This window comes from Rhinichthys klamathensis, unplaced genomic scaffold, assembly GCF_029890125.1.
Source record: "Rhinichthys klamathensis goyatoka isolate OS25496 unplaced genomic scaffold, OSU_Roscu_1.1 h1tg000068l_1, whole genome shotgun sequence".
Taxonomy (NCBI): domain Eukaryota; kingdom Metazoa; phylum Chordata; class Actinopteri; order Cypriniformes; family Leuciscidae; genus Rhinichthys; species Rhinichthys klamathensis.
In genome coordinates this window covers 2,571,530-2,591,435 of record NW_026606611.1, presented here as the reverse complement: position 1 = coordinate 2,591,435, position 19,906 = coordinate 2,571,530, and the positions used below count along the sequence as shown (strand labels likewise).

Sequence of the window (19,906 nt, the reverse complement as noted above, 5' to 3'; positions counted from 1 at the left end):
GGTTTTTTTTTTTTTTTTTTTTTTTCCTGGAAAGTATCAGTTTTGGTCATACTGTCCAAAAACTTTCCTTTGTCTATGTTACAATAAGTTTCATTATGTGCATACAAATGGGAGATTGAAACGTTTTTCATTGGTTCTTTAAACACCTTGTTCTAAAGAACCGATTCGCATAAAAGAGTCAAACTGCGTCACTGCTGGTAACCAATCAACGATCAGCTCCCTCACCGTAGCCAATCAGCGCCCGTTTCACTCTCTTGAATCCTCTACAGCGGGTCGTGTGTTTTGGTAGTAAGTAGGGTGAGAAAATTCCCAAAAAGTTAAGAGAGTGCGGACTAACTGACCTTTTTTACTAAATAACAAGATACTGCGTGTATTAGCTTTTTAATTTTAATGTGGAGTTGACAGGTCTTGTTCCAAATGTTGCTGGCGGAAGTCAAAAAGCTGAAAGTGGTCGAGTTGCGGGCCATGTTATCGGAGCGAGGACTCGACCCGAAGGGCCTGAAGGCCGAGCTGGTGGTGCGGCTCATTTCTGCGATTGAAGCCGGTGTTGAACCTATCAAAAGTGGAGATGAAGGGGGAAATGTTTGTGAAGCGACGAGTACAGAGCCTGCAGAACAGCCGCCGAAGCCTCACTCTCTGGAGCGCGAGCCGTGTGTTAGGACGCAGTCTCCAGTATGCACTAGTTCTACAAGCAAGAGCATGAATGTTTACGCTGATCAAAGTACACAGACTGACCCACATCAGCTCTGCTCATGCACTGCCCCAAGAGCCATCGCAGAGCCGCTGTCGGTTAGGACACCAGAGGCCGTTACTTTCAGAGACGACAGACAACAGAGCAATCCACAGTCTGTACATCCTGTCGCCTTGGCAACCGCTGCTCCAGAAGAAGAGGATGCAGTGTCAGGATGCACATCATCATCAGTCTTGGCCATTTCACCACAACCAGAAACACCACAGGAGCACGACCAGTGTAAGTCGCCCTTAGAGCACAATTAAAGAAGTGTTTTGTAGCTGATCAGATAAAAGAATTATATTTTTGTGACTGTCAGGTGGAGCTGAAACAGTGGACTACAGCATAGAGGAAAACACGGAGCTGAGGAGAGGAAGAGATTATTATGAGTTCAAAGAGGACGTTCATTACAACAGGTATTGATATTTATAACAATAGCATTAACTGATACTCTCTGAGGTACTTCAAAGAACATGGTGCATGTCATCATGTTATGCACATATTTAGTATTTCCATGAATTAAATGTACATTTCAAACATCTTTGCTTTCATTAAAGGGATAGTTCACCCAAAAAAATAAAAAATAAATCGGTCATTAATTATGCACACTCATGTCCTTCCAAACCCATAAGGGTGTGTTCACACTTGTATTTCGGTTTGCTTGGTTCGTTTGGTCTGGACCCCCAAAAAAAGCATTTAGTCCTGGTCCGCTTAGCATTCACATTGGCATTCTGACACCGAACCTAAAGGCATAGGGATTCGTTCACAACCTGATTGGTCGGTTTTTATGACGTATATTTCGAGACAGAACTTACCGCACGTCCAAAACAGTGTTGTGTGCCGGGCTAAATGTGCTCGTTGTATGTGCGTAGCCTACATATGATAGTGTTTTGATCAGCTGAGAACTTGTGAAGAGCTTATAAAATGTGTAAAGGAGTCAAAACAGCGGCAGGAATCCCTCCGTCACACACAAACAAAGATCTGCTGTGAGATGCGGTTCTGATGCCTGAACTGAACTATGATGGTCAACATCTCATCACTATGACTAGAAAAAACTGGCATGCTTGAGTATTCTGTCCTTTTTACAGTTGCATCTTGTGATGTTGTGTCCCATTCTTGGTTTGTTTACATGTCTTTGCTCCGTGTTGCGTTCATATTGAATTCGAACTGAGACCCATCTTTTCAGGTTTGGTGCGCACCAGGGTTTGGATGGCAGCGTTCACACTTAATCAAACGAAACGCAGTAACAGAGCAATCGCACCAGGGTTCGTTTTAATCGAACCAAACATGCCAAGTGTGAACACACCCTAAATATGCATTCAATTTCATAGTGTTGATATTATGACATATCTTCAATTAAAAAGACTTTCAGTTTAAAATGCTGATTTGTCTGTCATCAGTTGTTCAATTATCAACTCAATTTTCTAAATTAAATTTGAAATAAAATAGTTTATTATTTTATCTTAATTGCACTTTAGAAAAAAAGATCTAAATACTATTAAGAATTATATCAGAAATCATTTATACATTCTGTAAAATGTATCCAGTGGGTTTCTTACCCCAGTAAAGAGCCATCTTACCCCTCTTTATGTATTATTCATCAGACTTTACAAAACTGTCTGAGCATTTCTGACTTTTTTCCCCCTGACTTGTTTGTCTTCAGAGCTAAGACTGCAGAACTGCTGCCGGAGCCTGAGGAAGAAGCTAAATTCGATTTTGAGGATGTTCGACTGGATTCCGGTAAATTCATCAAGATCCAATTCATGCTCAGATATTGAATAAGTCATTTGATTTAAGATGAAAGCTTAATAAAAGTCTGTCCTCAAGAACAGTGCGTCTGTTTCACAGATAACTGTGACCTGCATTTCGAGGTGGGTTCTGATGGAAGCAGCGGTCAGCCACTCTTCTGGGAGAGATTCCCTCTTCTTTGGTCAGGGTGCAGGATGACCCATGGATTTTGTCATGGGAAGGTCGGATTCGAAGCCAAGGTGTGAACTTGTGAATCATGTAAATGTTACGTTGTCGATTATCAACCATAATCGACCATTACCAATGGTCGATTATTAAAGTGCCATTTAACTTTAATTAGTTAAATGGCACCGTCATTTTCATATTGGTGAATAATTCCTCTTTTGCGTCTCCAGTTTGTGAAGCGACTGTCGGCACCTGCAATAGCCACGAGCGACGACCCTGATCCACATGTGCTCAGAGTGGGCTGGTCTGTGGACAACACAAGCCTTCAGTTAGGTGAAAATAACATTATAAAATAAGTTGCATTACAGTCCTAAATAAAGATTATGGAAATTTCGGTTGGGAAGTATACAAATGTGCAGTGCTAAGGATCCTGTTATAGATTCAAACAGCTATAAAAATGAATCATAGTAAATAATTTTGTATCTGATTTTTCTTGTTCTCTCAGGAGAGGTGGAGCTGTCGTATGGTTTTGATGGACGGGGGAGGATAGTAACTGGAGGAAAGGAAGAGGCATTTGGTGAGCCCTTCACAGAAGGAGATGTCATCGGTTGCTGTGCAGTAAGTTTCAAAGTCAATTGTTCAGAAGTAGGTTATAGTGTAGCTGTGTCCCAATTCAGAGGCTGCATCCTTAGATGTCCATGAAGGCAGAGCTGCCAACTTTTGAGTTTAGCTTGGCGTGCCGCGCCGTTAGGAGCTCAACACATCTGTCTCGCATGCACGCTCGCTCTAGATTACAGGATATTTTAACTAATTTGCGGTAAAACTAGTCGATCACGAATGGCTCAACTGGTATATCTATAGATAAACTTATCTTTCAGGCATTTGACCGACCGGGTTGACACTTCAGCGTGAGAAATCGGGGGTGTGGCGTGAGAGCGTGAGAATTGGCAGCCCTGTGAAGGTCGAGGCGAGCGTTGTTAAATGGGACGGTCTAGTCTACAGAGGATTGTTCTTGTCATCTAGAAACGGTGACTTCTACTGTTGACGAATGACAGTAACGTTTGTACTAGACTTTTTTAAAAGTTATATTAAACAGTTTGAAAACAATACAGGGTTCACAACCGGTCTAAATGTTCACCACATCTTAGTAAGATGTCAGTCAACATTTAAATTGCTTTAAAGTGGTTGTTGTTGTTTTTTACATTTGTATAATTAGATATTTGAAGTTGAAACACAATACTTGCATTTAAAATAATCCAGCATTTGAGTGCAATGAATCTTGGGATAGGCTAGGCTGCGAAGGATCCACTCGTTCACGGCCCAGGACGCATTTGTTGGACGTGTTCGAAGGAGCCTTTGAAATTGGACAGCCTTTGTAATGCCGCTGTGACGAATGCAGCCTAGCTTAGCTTAGCTTAGCTTATTCATGCTATGTTCTTTTGATCAACATCACATTGCTCTTGGGTTAATTCAGTTCAGGTTTATTATCGATTTGTGTCTATTCCTTATCTAGTTCATCAGTGAGACTGGAGAAGCGACACTTTCATTTCACAAAAATGGGCGTTTTCTTGGAGTGGCGTTTCGCCTGACGTCTTCTGCTCTTAGAGGAAAAGCTCTCTATCCCCACGTGCTTTGCAAAAACTGTTTGGTTTTGGTGAATCTTGATCCAGATACTCCCTGGCATCCTTTTCCTGCTGGTTTCTGCACACTAGTCATACTTCCTCCTGGTCAAAGGACTCGTGAGTCTTTGCCGACAGCATCTAAAAGTGAATGTGAGGTAGGAAAGTTTGTAAAAGTGTGTTAAACCCTTACAAAAATGAACTAAACAAACATCTGGATGAATATTGTTATTATCAAATTCTGTCACGTTGACCCTCTTTCTCCATCTGTCAGGTGCTGATGATGGTTGGTATGCCAGGTTCTGGTAAGACCCACTGGGCTCAGGCTCATATGCTCCAGAACCCAAGGAAACGTTACAATCTTCTGAGTACAAACTCCATTTTGAACTGCATGAGGGTAAGATAATCTATCAAGATTATTGTGTGAAATGGAAATCATCCAGACACACAGTGTTTTGGTGCATGTCAGAAATAAGACTTGCTCACACCAAGACTGATGTTCTTCATAGAAATTGTTTCAATTTGTCTGTTCAGATCATTCTGAATGCGCCGAATGAAAATGCTAATGCACTCCCTGACACTTGGCTCTTATATAAAAGCAGACATAGCCAAAAATAAGAATGATGAAACTCACTGTTGACTCCCATTTGATCTGTTATTTCTTTGCCGCAACAACTCCCTCCTATCAAGATTTTTGTAGTGGCGTTGGCATTTATCAAAAGGCTGTTTGCACTTAGACGCCAAACACAGCAGCTGCTCAACTTTCATCTCCATTTGGGATTTTTCTTCTGTGTGACCACTTTCATCCAGCACAACAGTTTTGTTCGGACACACCACAAAGTTGTAGTTTTATGTAACCGCAGCGGCTCTGAGCATATTAACTAAAGTGCAAATCTTATTGGTTTGGACCCTTTTCATCACAGTGTGATGGAAAAGAGATTAGAACACCTCTCCATAAATAAATAAAAAAACACCATTGACATGATAGGTAGGTATTATTATAGTATTACTATAGTTATTAAAACATTAGTGTTGTGTTGTTTAAAATGAATATACATGCATATACATACATCTTTGCATTATTCAAGGTCTGAAAACATGGCATCTTTTTTTGTTATTTTGACCAGTTGTCCTTTTCTGCAAATAAATGCTCTACATGACAATATTTTTATTTGAAATTTGGAAGAAATATTGTCAGTAGTTGGTTGAATAAAACCAAAATGTTCATTTTACACACACACACACACGTTGGAATCGTCAGCCATCAGGGCCAGGCAACGTCTGCTTTCAACTCAACACGCATGTGTCGTGGTGCTCTCGTGAACGTGCGTTAGAGATTAATATTTTGTAAATAAAGTGGTAAAAAAAATGTTTTTGCCCAAACAAATCACTTGCATCACTTCATACAATTGAGGTTAAACCACTGGAGTCACATGGTTTAGTTTAATGATGTCTTTACTACCTTTCTAGTGGTCGTTTCGTAGGCTGTCAATGAAGGAACAGAATTCACTCAGATTTCATTTAAAAAAATATCTTCATTTGTGTTTCTGCACCGGCTGCTGCAGTAAATGTGGCATATTCAAACGATTTTGACGTAGTTCTTTTACAATTACCCAGTTAAAATGCATATTGCCTGCAGTGCACAATTGTTTTAAAGCCACCCAGTGGTGGCGCGGCTGGCGCCAGGGCTTGGGCCCGTCATCGCTGCTTGCAGCTATCTAAAGTGTTACGTTTTTATCTAATATTTATGTTCTTTTATTTCAGTTAAACAATGGTTAATAGTTTTAGTTAACAATAACAACACAAACTAGTACAAAGTTCCCATAGTCCTGGAAATGAATAAAATCTTAATTCATGAGTACTCCACATATTTCCATCCACATTCTCCGTTCCTATAGGAGCCTCCTGGAGCCAATCACAGAGACCTGATGCTGCAACAGGCCACTCAGTGTGTCAGTCAGCTGATCAAAATAGCTGCAACCAAGCGGAGGAACTACATCCTTGATCAGGTAATCAGGAATATGTGTGTGGTACGGTGGGTCAAAGCTTCATCTTGCTTGTCCTCTCATTCATGCGTTCTCTCTTTTCCACTTTAATTTCCTAGGCCAACATTTATCCATCTGCCCAGCGACACAAGATGCTCTGTTTCCGTGGTTACCAGCGAAGAGCGGTGGTGGTTTTTCCACCTGACGAGGTGTGGAGGAGACGTCTCATACAGCGCCAACAGGACGAGGGCATGGCAGTTCAGGAAATGTCTCTTCACAAAGCCAAAGGTCAGACTTTAACTTGGGTTACGTGATGACAGGTATCAAGACACATTTCCGTGTTACAGCTTGGTCTTGGACTTGCTGCACACTTATGAAAGATTTGTTTTCATCTCTTCCAGTGAGCTTCACACTGCCAGAGCAGGGAGAGCATCTGGATGAGGTGACGTTTGTGGAGCTCGGCCCTGACGAGGCCCTGAAGCTCTTAACACATTATAAAGAGGAAGCACGCCGCCTCTTACCCACACCTCCCAAACGCAGAAAACACAGACAAGGAAGTCAAAAACGCCTCGTTCATCATTGTGGTAAGAAGAGATGCTAAGAGATGATTTCTCTTCTGCTGTTGCGTTGTTGAGAAGAGTGTGTCCTTTGTGGCGATAATGGAAATATTTGAATTAAAACACTGTTAACGAAGATTAATGTTGACAAGTAAAATGGCATGAAAATATGTCCATCAAAATAGGAAAATAAAATATGACTAGAAATATAACACTGCATTATTGTTTACGAAAAAGAAGCATCTAAAAGGAATGGCTGCACGAGGTGAAGCTGAAGAGTGAATGAACACCAGTTAATTGAAGCCCGTTCTATATGACACATAGGAGATTATTCAGATATGTCCGCAACATAAACGTAACATTACAACTCATAATCAACACTGCCTAATTTTTTAATTCATCATAGTTTCACTTTATTTCACCAGTCTGGACAACGTGCTGTCCTACGCTAACCAATCGCACCTCGGGTACCGCCCAAAATAGGACAATAACCAATCAGAAAAAAAATCATAATAATTAGTCACGCCGATCATCGGTTTCAGGATCGAACATCACTGTCATGCCGCCGTCCATCTGCCAATTTTTTATTAATTTTTTTGCGCGGCTCTAAACGTGTGCCATTTTTTTTATATTTTTTTTTATTTCCCAAGGCTGGAGGGGAGGTCCATTCGGCTGTCACAATCAACACCCCCACTGTGCATCTCAGAAAGCACATGTAAGTTTGTCAGTGTGATGATGTTGCACTGTTAGATATTCAAAACAACATCTGCAGAACGTTTATGATGACTGATCACTGATGTGGATTATTCTCTTAGAGTCGCCGTCCATCTGCCTTCGGATGTAGCAGTGACCCTCAGAGATACAGGAAGTATTACAGGCCGTACACTGGGCAGGTAAGAAAACAACCATGTTTGACTAACTGTTTTTTTTAAATAACATTAAAATTGTGCATATACTTAATACATCTTTGTTTTTCTTGCAGTGGAGCTTTTCTGAGCAAAACCAGAGTTATGGTAGCATTTATTATGGATGTTCAAGTTAGTTGAAGGGTTTCTGATAAACCCCAAACTTTTGTGTAGCAGGAAAAACACTCCAAATCAGCATGTTTTTTGATTAGCAGTGCTTCACCTTTACTACAGTAAGTGGCTCTGTCTGTCTGTAATTTCATTAAGAAAGGTCATTGCTTAATGAGGAGCTAGCTTGAGTATGGCTAATCAAAAGATGAAAAATCCTGTCTTCATTCATGTCTTTATAAACATGTGTGACTTCTGTGGAACGTGATAGTAAAGTCCAAGCTGCTCAAATGTAGCCCACAAGGGATTTTAATCTTTTAGGGCTCCAACTTTTATATTGTTTTTAATCTATTTTCTAATGACTGAGAAATCATGAGATGAATCATGTTTATTTATTTTTTTCATTGATATTAACAGTAACTGTATTGTAAAAAAGAAAATAGTTATTTCTTAACATGCATCTTTACTTATTTGCACTGAACATCCATTCAAAAACATTTTGTAAATGTTTGTAAATCTACAGAGCTTCTCCTTCCCATTGTCACATTTAGCTCATTGTGGCTTATTCTCTGTAAAACTGTTACGGGAATATATTTATTGTGAAAACTGTTCTCGTCAGGTTCATACATCTAACACAGTGGTTCTCAACCTCTCCTGCAGGGACCCCCTGACACACCATGTTTCTGTTTTAACCCTGAAATGGCACACCTGATTCAATTAATTGAAGGCTTAATGAGTAGTTGACTAATTGATCAATTAACTAATTCCTACTTCCTACTCTAATAATGACTCATTAAGCCTTTAATTAATTGAATCAGGTGTGCCATTTCAGGGTTAAAACAGAAACATGGTGTGTCAGGGGGTCCCTGCAGGAGAGGTTGAGAACCACTGATCTAACATTTATAGTGGGACGAGTACAAAATGAAAATGTTCCAGAATTTTAATAATTTGTTTTGCCTTGCCAGTGTTTTAATAAATACATGCGTGCAATTTCTGTCGTATTAGAATATTTGTTCCCTTGAGCTTCTTTGAAAAGACTTTCACTGTGAATCCCAAACTGTTATAGCAAACTTGCTCCAAGTTAAAAGGTCTTAGTCGTCTGTTTTTATACTTTTATTAATTTAATATGAAAAGTTGCTTATTCAATACAAAGAATAAATTCCATAGGTATCTCTGCAAAATATACTTTATATGTGTTCAGTACAAGAACTTTAATGTATAAATATCATGAAAATGACTACACCTGTATCATCCACCAGCATACAAAATGTATTTGTATGGTACGTTTTTGCAATTTTTCAAACAAGTCTTTTATACAATACACTACTATATCCAACACAACTCAAAGTTATCCCTGATATATTAAAGTTTAAGTGATGTATGAAGCGCCTGCTGACGAAATCAGTAATCCGGCATCACCCTCTGATACAGCAGCACTGCACCTTTAGCTGAAGGACACATCTCTGACCACAGGGGGGAGCGGTCGTTTAATTGGAGCATTTTCTGTAGAATAGGGAAAATTATGTAAAATTTCATCTTTATACACAATGTCTTGAGATGCCAATCATTCTGTTATTAATGACTTAATCTTGCATATGTAAAAAGATATGTGAATATGAAGAAAACTGCACATAAGGGTGTAGTTAAAACTGTCTGCATCTGAAATCGCATACTTCCCTACTATATAGTAGGTGAAAAACAGTATTGCTGCGTCCCGATTAGCATACTATCCGTCCTAAATAGTATTCGAAAATAGAATTAGTACGTCCCAAATCGTAGTATGTTCAAATGAGTGTTCCAAAGATACCCGGATGGTCTACTATTTCTGGTCAGAATCCGAAGTGGAGATCGATGCACACTCTAACGGGTGATATTGCCCACAACAACTACAAACACAAGTGAAAAGCGTTAAAAAACTACAGACATGAGGACGCACGAGTGCGGCGGTTATCTAGAGAGGTAACCCGTGTTTTTCCAACCTTATACCCGTGAAAGTGCACTGGAACGTTAGTCAAACCCGTGACTTCCCACCCGTGAACTCGTACTAGATCGATGTACTCCCAGTTACGAGCTCTGACGTCACATAGCCCGCGAAACCAAACAAAACAGCAATGGTTTGTTTACATCTAGATGCCACAATAGTTTGGCGTGACCGGCTTGGAACGCGACAAAGTCGTGAGTCGTAGTTTGAAGTCGTGATTTACGTGCTCAAAAACGTGCCTGGAACGCAGCATTAGATAAAGGGGTTTGAGTGATTCATTATCAGTATCTAACCTGACGAAAATGTATTTATTCAATGTTGTCCACATTATATTGCATCTGCAGCATTGTGAACTTTTGTAAAGATACATTTAGCCATTAACTTTTAAATGCATCATTATATTCAAATTGCAAGCACATGAGGAGAGTCTCCGCATGAAAGACCCACGACCGGCAGATGAACGCGCCGCTACATTTCTCTCCGAAACGATAGGAAATTAATTAGATTGAATGGAGGATTTTAACTGTGACGAGATGATTGACAGGGCAGTTTACGGTGGCAGGATGCATGCGACAGCTGTCCGTTAAAGATGACGAAGTAGTATGTCCCAAAGCTTGCCTACTCAAAAGAGTACATACTTTTAGGGCGTAGTATAAAGTAGGCGAATTGGGACGCAGCCTATGTGGCAAAAGTAGTATGTACTCATTAAAGAGCAAAAAGTACTCGTATGACCTACTACTTCCGGCATATTCCGTGAGCATATGATGGACAATTTACTATCCCATGAGGCCACGGGAGAGGATTTATGAATGGCAGTGAAGCGACACAACTGATGCTGGAATATCACATGACAGCATACTACATTCATACTGTTTAGAACATACTTGTTTGTTTTTTTAAATCATGAAGTAATTATTTATTCAAAATAAGTACCTACTCAAGAGAGTATGCGATTTCGGTCGCAGCCAACATCTCGATGTGGATTTGTCTGCATTTATTGAAATGCTTACCGCTCGACTCAGAAACAGTATGTCAGTGGACTCATGGGCCTCAGGACCTCCACGTCTATAGAAGTCTCTCACTTCCTCCGTCGTCAAAGTGCACCTTCACAGAGTAAAAAACACAGCTGTGTAGTTCTGTAAGATCATAACAGCTCATCGTGTACAGATTAAAATGATTTAGGATGGGGTTTACCGAACGTAAAACTCTGCACTGGGTCGGCCTGCACTGGTGTGGTTCAGCGCGATTCCCATGAACAACGGTTTGCTTAGAGAACTGACAGGAACGTTCACCTGTAATGAGTGAGAACAACAACAGCAAAGAAAGATGATGAGACCAGCGTAGTGGCATCAACGGCCACGATTTCCCAATATGTGGTTAAAGAAGTGTGTATCCGATGTGAAGCCCGCAGATACACACCTCATCACTGATCTCTGCACACACAGAGGAGAAGATCTCAGAAACAACGGCCCTCTCCTTACCCTGCAGAAGCTCGACACATATGGCCTCCTCGCTGACCTCCGGACACACCATCTGCACGCACACAGACAGATTTGAGATATTCTTAATAATATATACACCGTAGTGGCCAAAAGTGATGTCTGGAGGGTATATTTGTTTTTAATGACCCTACAAGTTTGATTAAACCATGAAAATATGAGGATACATTATATATATATATATATATATATATATATATATATACATATATTTACACTACCGTTCAAAAGTTTGGGGTCGGTACGATTTTAACTACTTTTAAAAGAATTCTCTTCTGCTAACCATGGCTGCGCTTATTTGAATAAAAATACAACAAAAATCAGTTATAGTATTAAATATTATTCCAGTGTAAATCAGCTGTTTTCTGTGTGAATATATAGTAAAGTGTAATTTATTCCTGTGATCAAAGCTGAATTTTCAGCATCACCAGTGTCAGTGTCTTCAGTGTCAAATGATCCTTCACAAATCAGTATAATATGAGGATTTGATGCTCAAGAAACATTTATTATTATTATCAATGTTGAAACAGTTGTTGGTCTGTCAGTTGTACAGTTTCTTTTTTTTTTTTTTTTGGATTCTTTGATGAATAGGAAGTTCAAAAGAACAGCATTTGTTTGAAATAGAATCTTTTGTAACATTATAAATGTTTTTACTGTCCTTGATAAATAAAAGTATTGATTTCTTTCCTCCAAAAAATAAAAATAAATTCTCACTGACCCCAAACTTTTGAACGGTAGTGTATATAACGAGTTGTATATTCTTTGCCTGGCAAAAAAAAATGGTTTTCACAATTTGGCATGTTTCATTGCGTTATCACAAATATAACACTGAACTCACTTGCACAACTACATAATATGCTTACAAAATATATAAACATTTTTGAAATTGTAACTTTTCCTAGGCCTGACATCACTTTTGGCCATTATTTATTATAAGAAGTCTCATATGTTGAACAAGACTGTTTTACTGCATTTTTGATCAAATAAATGCAGTCAAATAAGAATGATATTACAAATATAACTCTTCTCTATTGTAATATACACTGCCTGGCCCCCAAAAAAACATGATCATTCAGAAATCGAATATGCTTATTTGCTACTTAATTATAATCAAATATTTTTGGTGCTCATTTACATACAGTGGTTCGTATTATCAATGCTGAAAACAATATATAAAAAAATATGAATGCAGCCTAATATTATGGTGGAAATTGTTTTTATCAGGATTCTTTGATAAATAAAAAGTTCAAAAGAATAACATTTAAAATAGACATTCTTGTAACATACATTAAATGCCTTTATTGTCACTTTTGATCAATTTCATGCATCCCCAGCAAATCAGCATATTAGAATGATTTCGGAAGGATCATGTGACACTGAAGACTGGAGTAATGATGCTGAAAATACAGCTTTGATCACAGGAATAAATTACGCTTTAAAATATATTCTAATAGAAAACAGTGAAAGTGTTACTGTTTGTCTTTCTGTCTGTATTTTTGATCAAATAAACGCAGCCTTGGTGAGCATAAGAGACTTAATTCAAAGACATATGTATATTAAAAATATATATTCCCAAGACAGCTGATGATATAATGTATGAAACCCTGATGATGAGTCTGACCTTTGGTTCGGGGTGACCTCCAGGTATGTCTACCAGTCCTGCAGCCTCTGCCACTTTCTGACTCCTCCTCAGCAGGACCACGTCTCCATCCGCGGTTGCCATGACAGCGCCCACGCCCAGCGGCTGCGCGAGGAAGGCCTGCGGATCTGCGCGTTCATTCCGTCCGTGACTCTGCAGGTTCGCCGCCTCGCGCGACCAGTTAGTCCCGAGATAGTCTTTATAACAGGTCAGGCCTAGCTGTAAATTTAGGACACATGACTGCTCATCTTTTGTTAATCTGTCCGAGGATGTATCGCCCCTTTCTAATTGGTCTCCTTTGTTTTGGACAGCCTGTTCTCCCATTGGTCCGTTTTCCATGACGGAGAGCATCGCTGAATGCAATCTGAATTTAGCCCCGTTGAAGAGCCACGGTTCCTGGGTCACTCTGTCACTCCACACGGCTTCAATGTGCTGCTCGATCTCAGGAAAACTCTGCCGATTGAATCTAATATGGGAGTAAAAAACGATTTGGGCTACAATGTATAAAGTGTGTGTTTTTAACTCTCTCATTGGTCTTTAAAAAAGCTGACATTTAATCACTTAATTTATTGATAATGTAAAACTACAATATAGAATGTTGTTTTAATTATTTTTTTAACGTAACAATGTTTACATAACCTGGTAAATACAACCTTATGTGTAACACATTTAAAGACGGATGACTTTGCTTCCTCATTCAGAACACCACTGCACGCCACTACAGTGTGTGTGTGTGTGTGTGTGTGTGTGTGTGTGTGTGTAGATACTTTACCTGTCTGAAATTTCTATGCGTGTTTGATGTTCACCGATAGCCTGTAATGGATCACAGTGTAGCATGAGGGACACCTCTGGATCCATGACAGCACTGCACCTTTCAGACTGCACCTAAGTGGACTTTCAGCATGGGTGTCTTCTTAGTGAGGTGCCTACTAGGCATGCTTTTTTTAAGCAGTGTACATCCAGATAGGCTGTATGTTTTGAGACAGAGCTGTGAATCAACTGACAGATGCCTCGTGTCGAAGTCTGTCTGTTCGACCGGTTTCCTGTACGTTACTGTCTCAACGATAAAAACAGTTGGATTAGCCTTACAAACGTTTAAAAGCAGTAAACAAAGTTGACAGAAATATGCAGTTTAATGCCTACGAAACGATAAACTTACTTCCTTACCTAGAAAACTTGCTTCCTAGACTAAAAGGCAATAGGACTCTTAACTGAACAACTTCCGGAAGCGCTGTACTTCAAAATAAAAGCCTGGATCAACAATTTAACAAAACGTAGGCTACTGTATGAAACCTAAACAAAGCACAGGGTATGTACGTCGTATATTTTCTGTGATTAAATGATCAGAAAATTGCAAATACTCGATGTTACTTAAACTAAAATGCTATAGCTATACAAGTAGCCTATTCATTTATATACTTTTCTAGGTATCTACACCACACTTTAATCTCAAGTGATGAGTAAAATGCCCCTTTAACTGACTTTATATTTACATGTTTTTTTCTATCAAAGCAAACAACTTTTAGCCTACCATTTACTTTCCCACACTGTTACTCCAAAGCTTCAATCATCATTTAGAATTTTAAAAACAGACAAATAAATCACATTTGTTAAGAGAGACTGTTAGTTCTGTCAAATATATAAAAACATTGTAATGAAGACTTTCCTCTAAACTACAAAATACTTTCAGTGACAATCCGAGGTCTGATTTAAGGAAGAAGAAAAAAATCAAGTTTGTTTGCTAATTTTTTTTTCTTTTATTTTATATGGGATTTTTTCCCCTCCTGTACACTTTTTTTTTTTTTTTTTTTTTTTTTTTGTGAAACCAGAGCCAGCCTTACCGAATTACACAGACATAAATTATATAAATAGGCATGTGACACACATTCTCATCTATTACTTTCTTTAAAGCAGTTAATACACATATCAAGTTGCCCACAATTAAGGCAACTTATTTTCTGGACATCAAGAAGAGAGAGGTTGCCCATGAGACAACCGTCTGCAATTCCCAGGTTTTAAAAAATGATGTAAAAGTGTTCCGATAAGACAATAGAACTACACTTTTCATATTCTGTCCAGAACTAGAAATATTAAAATTTTGCCATTCACGATTAAGGAATAGAAAGTGCAAGACCAGACCATCAACCTAAGGAAAAGAACTTAAAACAACATAACTGGTCATCAAAGAAGAAAATAATCCTTTAAGCAAATTAAATATCCCCATATATAACTATTATGTGTTTAAGAAAACACCAAAACAACTCAATTGCATAATTCATTCAAATTATTGAATCAGATAAAAAGTAATGTGAAACAAAACAAATTATATGATACATGTGGTCAAGTCATTTCATCATCTTCATAATAAGAATGGCCAATGCAAAAGAAAACAAAATAGGACAGTGTTTTACAAAGCAATGTTTCACAAAAAAAAAAAAAAAAGATTCAACAGCCAATTTAATCTTATCGACAAGTGCATTTGGTAGCAATCATCTCCTCGTACTCCTTGTAGGCAATGGACCCGTCGTTCTCAATGGTCAAAACACTTAAAGGGTTGTACTCTGACGGCACACATGAAGGTCTGGGCACAGAGGAGTCTAGCTTCTCGTAAATGATGTTCTGAACCATGGTGTGCACTGGTGACCCATAGATATATCCCACGGCCCTTGGACAAAATCCCTTACAGTACCTCGGATTGTACTTGTGAGGCGCTATGATCCAGTGGTCCAGTTTGAGCTGATTGAAGCTCACTCTGAAATCATACAGATCACAGTCATCTGTTGGAAAGTCATACATGGGGATGAGTTTGGGCATGGTTTCCGGCAAATTGGTGCTCTTTAGGGTTCCTCGTCGCTTTCGCGAGGCTGACTCCCACATTGTGGACTTTCCATCCCAGTTGTTGGATGTCAGATCGACCATCCTACCTTGCGTGGCTCTTCTCTGGTATGCGACCTCACTGGTGTCATTTAGGTACAAAAGAAGGGACGGGGACCTGTGAGTTAGCTCAACCGGACTCTTATGAATCTGGCCTCCAGGTCTGGGGACCATATCTTCAACGCAGGTCAAGTTGATCAGGAGATGGATGTCCTTCTTATGGGCCTGAATGAGAGGATGGAGGAAGGAGGTCACGTCAACCTCCACCCAGCGGCGACGGACTCTTCTCTCGGTGTGGACGCGGAAGCTGAGTAGCGGGACTGACTGCTGGGTGCTGAGATGGTGAGAACACATCTGATCCCTCGAGGGTTTCTGCTCCTTTACATCCAGATAACAGAGCGACGTGAACGGGGTGATGTGGTTGTGGTCGAAAGAGTACAGCAGCACTGACTTCAGCAACTGCTCCTGAGTCCTCACTCGATTCAGACTGTAGGAAATATCCTGCATGAAGAATTCTGACAAGATAACACATACCGTTGAGGAACACATCCTTCTCTTGACAACAATTATACTGTTTATTCATTTCTTGTGATTGCTTGACTGCAGTTTCATAGTCAGTGGCATAATGCAATACTAGTGTACTGTTAACTGCATTCTGTGTGGTGTTCACTATATAGCATGTGAAGTACATGTGCAATAATTAACATTCCAAATAGTAATGTACTCTACTGTTGTCGCAGAACCTTATTACATTCATTTTTATTTTACATTTGTTTGACCTTCCTAAAGCTGACTAACTTAGAATGGTTAATATTTATTTTTAACAGTCTTCTTTAACATTATAACCCCAAGGTTTATCTGTGTGCTGCACATTTTACAGAGAACAGCTTCCAGAACCACAATGCAGGCTAAACGCACAAAATCTTCTCCTGAAATGGAGCCGTTCCCACTTTGTCGGGACAATCTGTTGTTTGTGGATCACAATTTTGTAAGTATGTCTTACTATTTCTAGTTGCGTTTTCTATTAAAAGTTCCAATAATAAGTTTTGTAGTTGCTATGATGTAAACAAAGGGCAAAGCTGTTTGGCTCCACTCGCCAGCTGCAAGCCAACATTTGTGTTGATATTTTGATATATCAACGTTTGTGCGCGGATTGGACAGAACCGGAAGAGAATACAATGCTGAATAAAGTCGTAGTTTTTGTTATTTTTGGACCAAAATGTATTTTCGATGCTTCGAAACATTCTAACTAACCCACTGGTGTCACATGGACTACTGTGATGATGTCTTTATTTCCTGTCTGGACAAGGACAGTATACCGTACATACATTTTCAAAGGAGGGACAGAAAGCTCTCGGACTAAATCTAAAATATCTTAAACTGTGTTCCGAAGATGAACGGAGGTCTTACGGGCTTGGAACGACTTGAGGGTGAGTCATTAATGACATCATTTTCATTTTTGGGTGAACTAACCCTTTAACATTTTTGGGTACCCTATCCCTTTAAGACTTACGTTCATCTTCCAAAAACCAATGAAGACATTTTTAATGTAACCTAAAAGATTTATGTTCCTCCACCGAAATTTAGACACTTAAAAACATTAAGGAGATTGTAAGAGAAATCAATGTGGTTAGGAGAACGAAAGTCTTATGGGTTTGAAATGAGATGCAGATGAGTAAATGATGACATCATTTAGGTGAAATATCTATTTTAGCAGACAGAACTTTGTGTCCACCAATCAGAGAAGGCATTGACACCATAGAAAGAAGTCGAATCAGTTTCCCCATTATATTTGTATACATTTTGCAATAAACATAACATTTTTTACTTAAATTAAATGTCTATAAATCAATAGTCATTTCATTTTTTGTTGATCATTTGCAGTGCTTTATGGGATGCATACTGTAGTTAAATGTATCAGAAAGAGGTACACAGTCCTGTATACCAAAGGTAATAATACCTTGTTGGTTGTTTTGGTTTATACTTAGTTTTTTGTACTTATGTTTTTTGCTTATTTGAATAAATTTGGCATAAAACGTAAATTACTCTGTATTACCTGTTTTTTGAACAGTAGTATAAAAGCAATAGCACAGTTGCAATCATACTGTAATATATCATACATTAATAATATCATATACATCCAAAGCTGTGCTGATATTCAGTATAAGTGTTCACTTTTGTGATATATTGCATGCAGTAGGCTATGTAAAATATTTTGTGAATTATAGGTAACTTAATCAAAGAATTCCATCATGTATAGATCTGGAATACTGTACACAGTAGGGCAGGCACTATTTCAAAAAGGATAGCATGGCAATGTATTCTGTAAACATTAAGTTCTTGATCGATAAAGCAACCGCATTTCTTCAAATAGTTTGTAAACATATCTGATGCAACTATGAGATACACAAGTATGCTTTACCTCGGTTTTGCTCGAGACACTCCTCTCGGGGTGTGATCAGACGCGCAGTGTTGTACAGGTGAGAGGCCTCGGGACTCTTGTCGGGTTTGGATGATAGTTTATACAGTCTCTTCATGTAACGTACAAATCTGGAGTCAGGCTTGGCTCGTGGTGTGAATTCTCCCCAAGGGTTCTGCTCTGACAAAGCCTTCAGCAAAGGGCTCAGGATATTACCATGGTGAAGGGAGACGTCGGGTTCAACAGACTCGTTTTCAAAGTTGTAGCACGATGTAAATGACAGGCCGATAACCGCGAGAACAATAAAGTATCTGGATAGGGAACAACGCGTACCATATTTAAAAAGCGGCGTCGCCATAATAAATAAAGTGCGTTTATTTAAGAACAGTCCCGGAGAAGACTTCAGAGTCTTCGGCCAAACCTCACTTGCCACTTCCGTCGCCCTTCCCTGGCAGACAGGTGTGCGCAATCAGGGAGGATTTGGCACAAAAGACGGTGTAGGTATCCACAAACTGTATCAAGTAAGATTTTGAAGAGTTTGATTGTAAACGTCTCAAACAACGCCACATTGCATTGCTTGAAGTTCAAGTTATGGTTTATTTAATGCCGAAAAGAGCGAGTCTAACAGAAATATGACTTTTTGGCAACGTGTCGTTAAATAGCATTACGAGGACAAAATTCTCCCCAACATAGGCTAAAATAAACCATAACTGGAGCAATTGGGGGAGCATCATGATTCTGCAGTCACTTTACTATGACATTTAATGTCTCTTAGTATATTGGATACAATATTAAACTAGTGCTTTAAAGATGGAAAATATTAGTACCTTTGATTAGTATCTTATAAATATTAGCCTACCGAATGACAAGATTGTTGTGTAAATATCCATATTTAGTTCCCTAACGGCATCATAATGCAGGAAGTGACATCCCAGTGGGAAAACAACTGTGTCAATATATGCAAATTAATATTTTTTTGCAACTTTGTTCAGGCAACAGACATATGCATCACCTCAAATGGCCAACCTTATTGAAAATGATTGAATGCAGTCATTCTTTTCAAATTGCTGTCAAAAAGGTTCTTTAAATAATTTCACTGCTTAAGACTTGTTTACTCTGAGTTAACAAACATGGTTGCTGTGTTTTATTGTGTCAGTGTGTTCAACCTGAGCAATGTTACAATAACAACACCTTTCTACACGATGGAAGGCCAAGCAATTAAAAAATGTGTGAATTTTAACATGCAAGAAATTGACAATGTGTTGTGAAAAATGAAGGCGTCCAGTGTAGAAACCTCAAGCTGATATGAGAAGAACGATAACTATGAGAACTATATTAGCGTCCACCACCAACGCATGGAAATGTTGTTTATTAAGCGAGCTGCAGTTATGGCGTCTGCCACTTCATATGCTCGACCTCTTTAAAGAAGAATTTGTATTATTCATGAGCTGGAGAAAAATCGTTCTGAAAGTGATTCCAATGATATCATTCTTCTGTCGTTATCATTTTAGCTGTGACTGTGGAATTCACTATTCTCATAGAATTAGAACAATTATTAAAACTTTATAGTTATACTTTAATGCTAAAAGGATATTCACACAAAAATGAAAACACTGACATCATTTCACTCTCCCTCATGTTGTTCCAAACTAGTATGACTTATTTCTTCTTCTAAA

At 38.9% G+C, this 19,906-nt stretch overlaps 3 protein-coding genes across 3 annotated transcripts; 1 reads left to right on the top strand and 2 right to left on the bottom strand.

Annotated features, from left to right (window-relative positions):
* The first annotated feature begins 249 nt into the window (after window positions 1-249).
* On the top strand, window positions 250-8,006 carry si:ch211-107m4.1 (heterogeneous nuclear ribonucleoprotein U-like protein 2). The gene is made up of 14 exons (XM_056250285.1): window positions 250-970; window positions 1,050-1,146; window positions 2,394-2,470; window positions 2,579-2,718; window positions 2,875-2,977; window positions 3,150-3,262; window positions 4,158-4,421; window positions 4,538-4,660; window positions 6,162-6,272; window positions 6,368-6,536; window positions 6,650-6,832; window positions 7,456-7,520; window positions 7,621-7,698; window positions 7,788-8,006. Exons 1-14 carry the CDS (start codon window positions 418-420, stop codon window positions 7,845-7,847), a joined length of 2,136 nt encoding a protein of 711 aa, XP_056106260.1. The 5' UTR covers window positions 250-417; the 3' UTR covers window positions 7,848-8,006.
* A 910-nt stretch (window positions 8,007-8,916) lies between these two features.
* On the bottom strand, window positions 8,917-14,126 carry nudt22 (nudix (nucleoside diphosphate linked moiety X)-type motif 22). The gene is made up of 6 exons (XM_056250291.1): window positions 13,710-14,126; window positions 12,920-13,403; window positions 11,219-11,332; window positions 10,994-11,091; window positions 10,810-10,903; window positions 8,917-9,321 (listed from the first exon to the last, which is right to left on the bottom strand). Exons 1-6 carry the CDS (start codon window positions 13,793-13,795, stop codon window positions 9,220-9,222), a joined length of 978 nt encoding a protein of 325 aa, XP_056106266.1. The 5' UTR covers window positions 13,796-14,126; the 3' UTR covers window positions 8,917-9,219.
* A 1,274-nt stretch (window positions 14,127-15,400) lies between these two features.
* On the bottom strand, window positions 15,401-18,698 carry gdf9 (growth differentiation factor 9). Its single transcript, XM_056250288.1, has 2 exons — window positions 18,234-18,698; window positions 15,401-16,326 (listed from the first exon to the last, which is right to left on the bottom strand). The coding sequence occupies exons 1-2, from the start codon at window positions 18,586-18,588 to the stop codon at window positions 15,401-15,403; spliced, it is 1,281 nt and encodes a 426-aa protein (XP_056106263.1). The 5' UTR covers window positions 18,589-18,698.
* Between the last annotated feature and the right edge of the window lie 1,208 nt (window positions 18,699-19,906).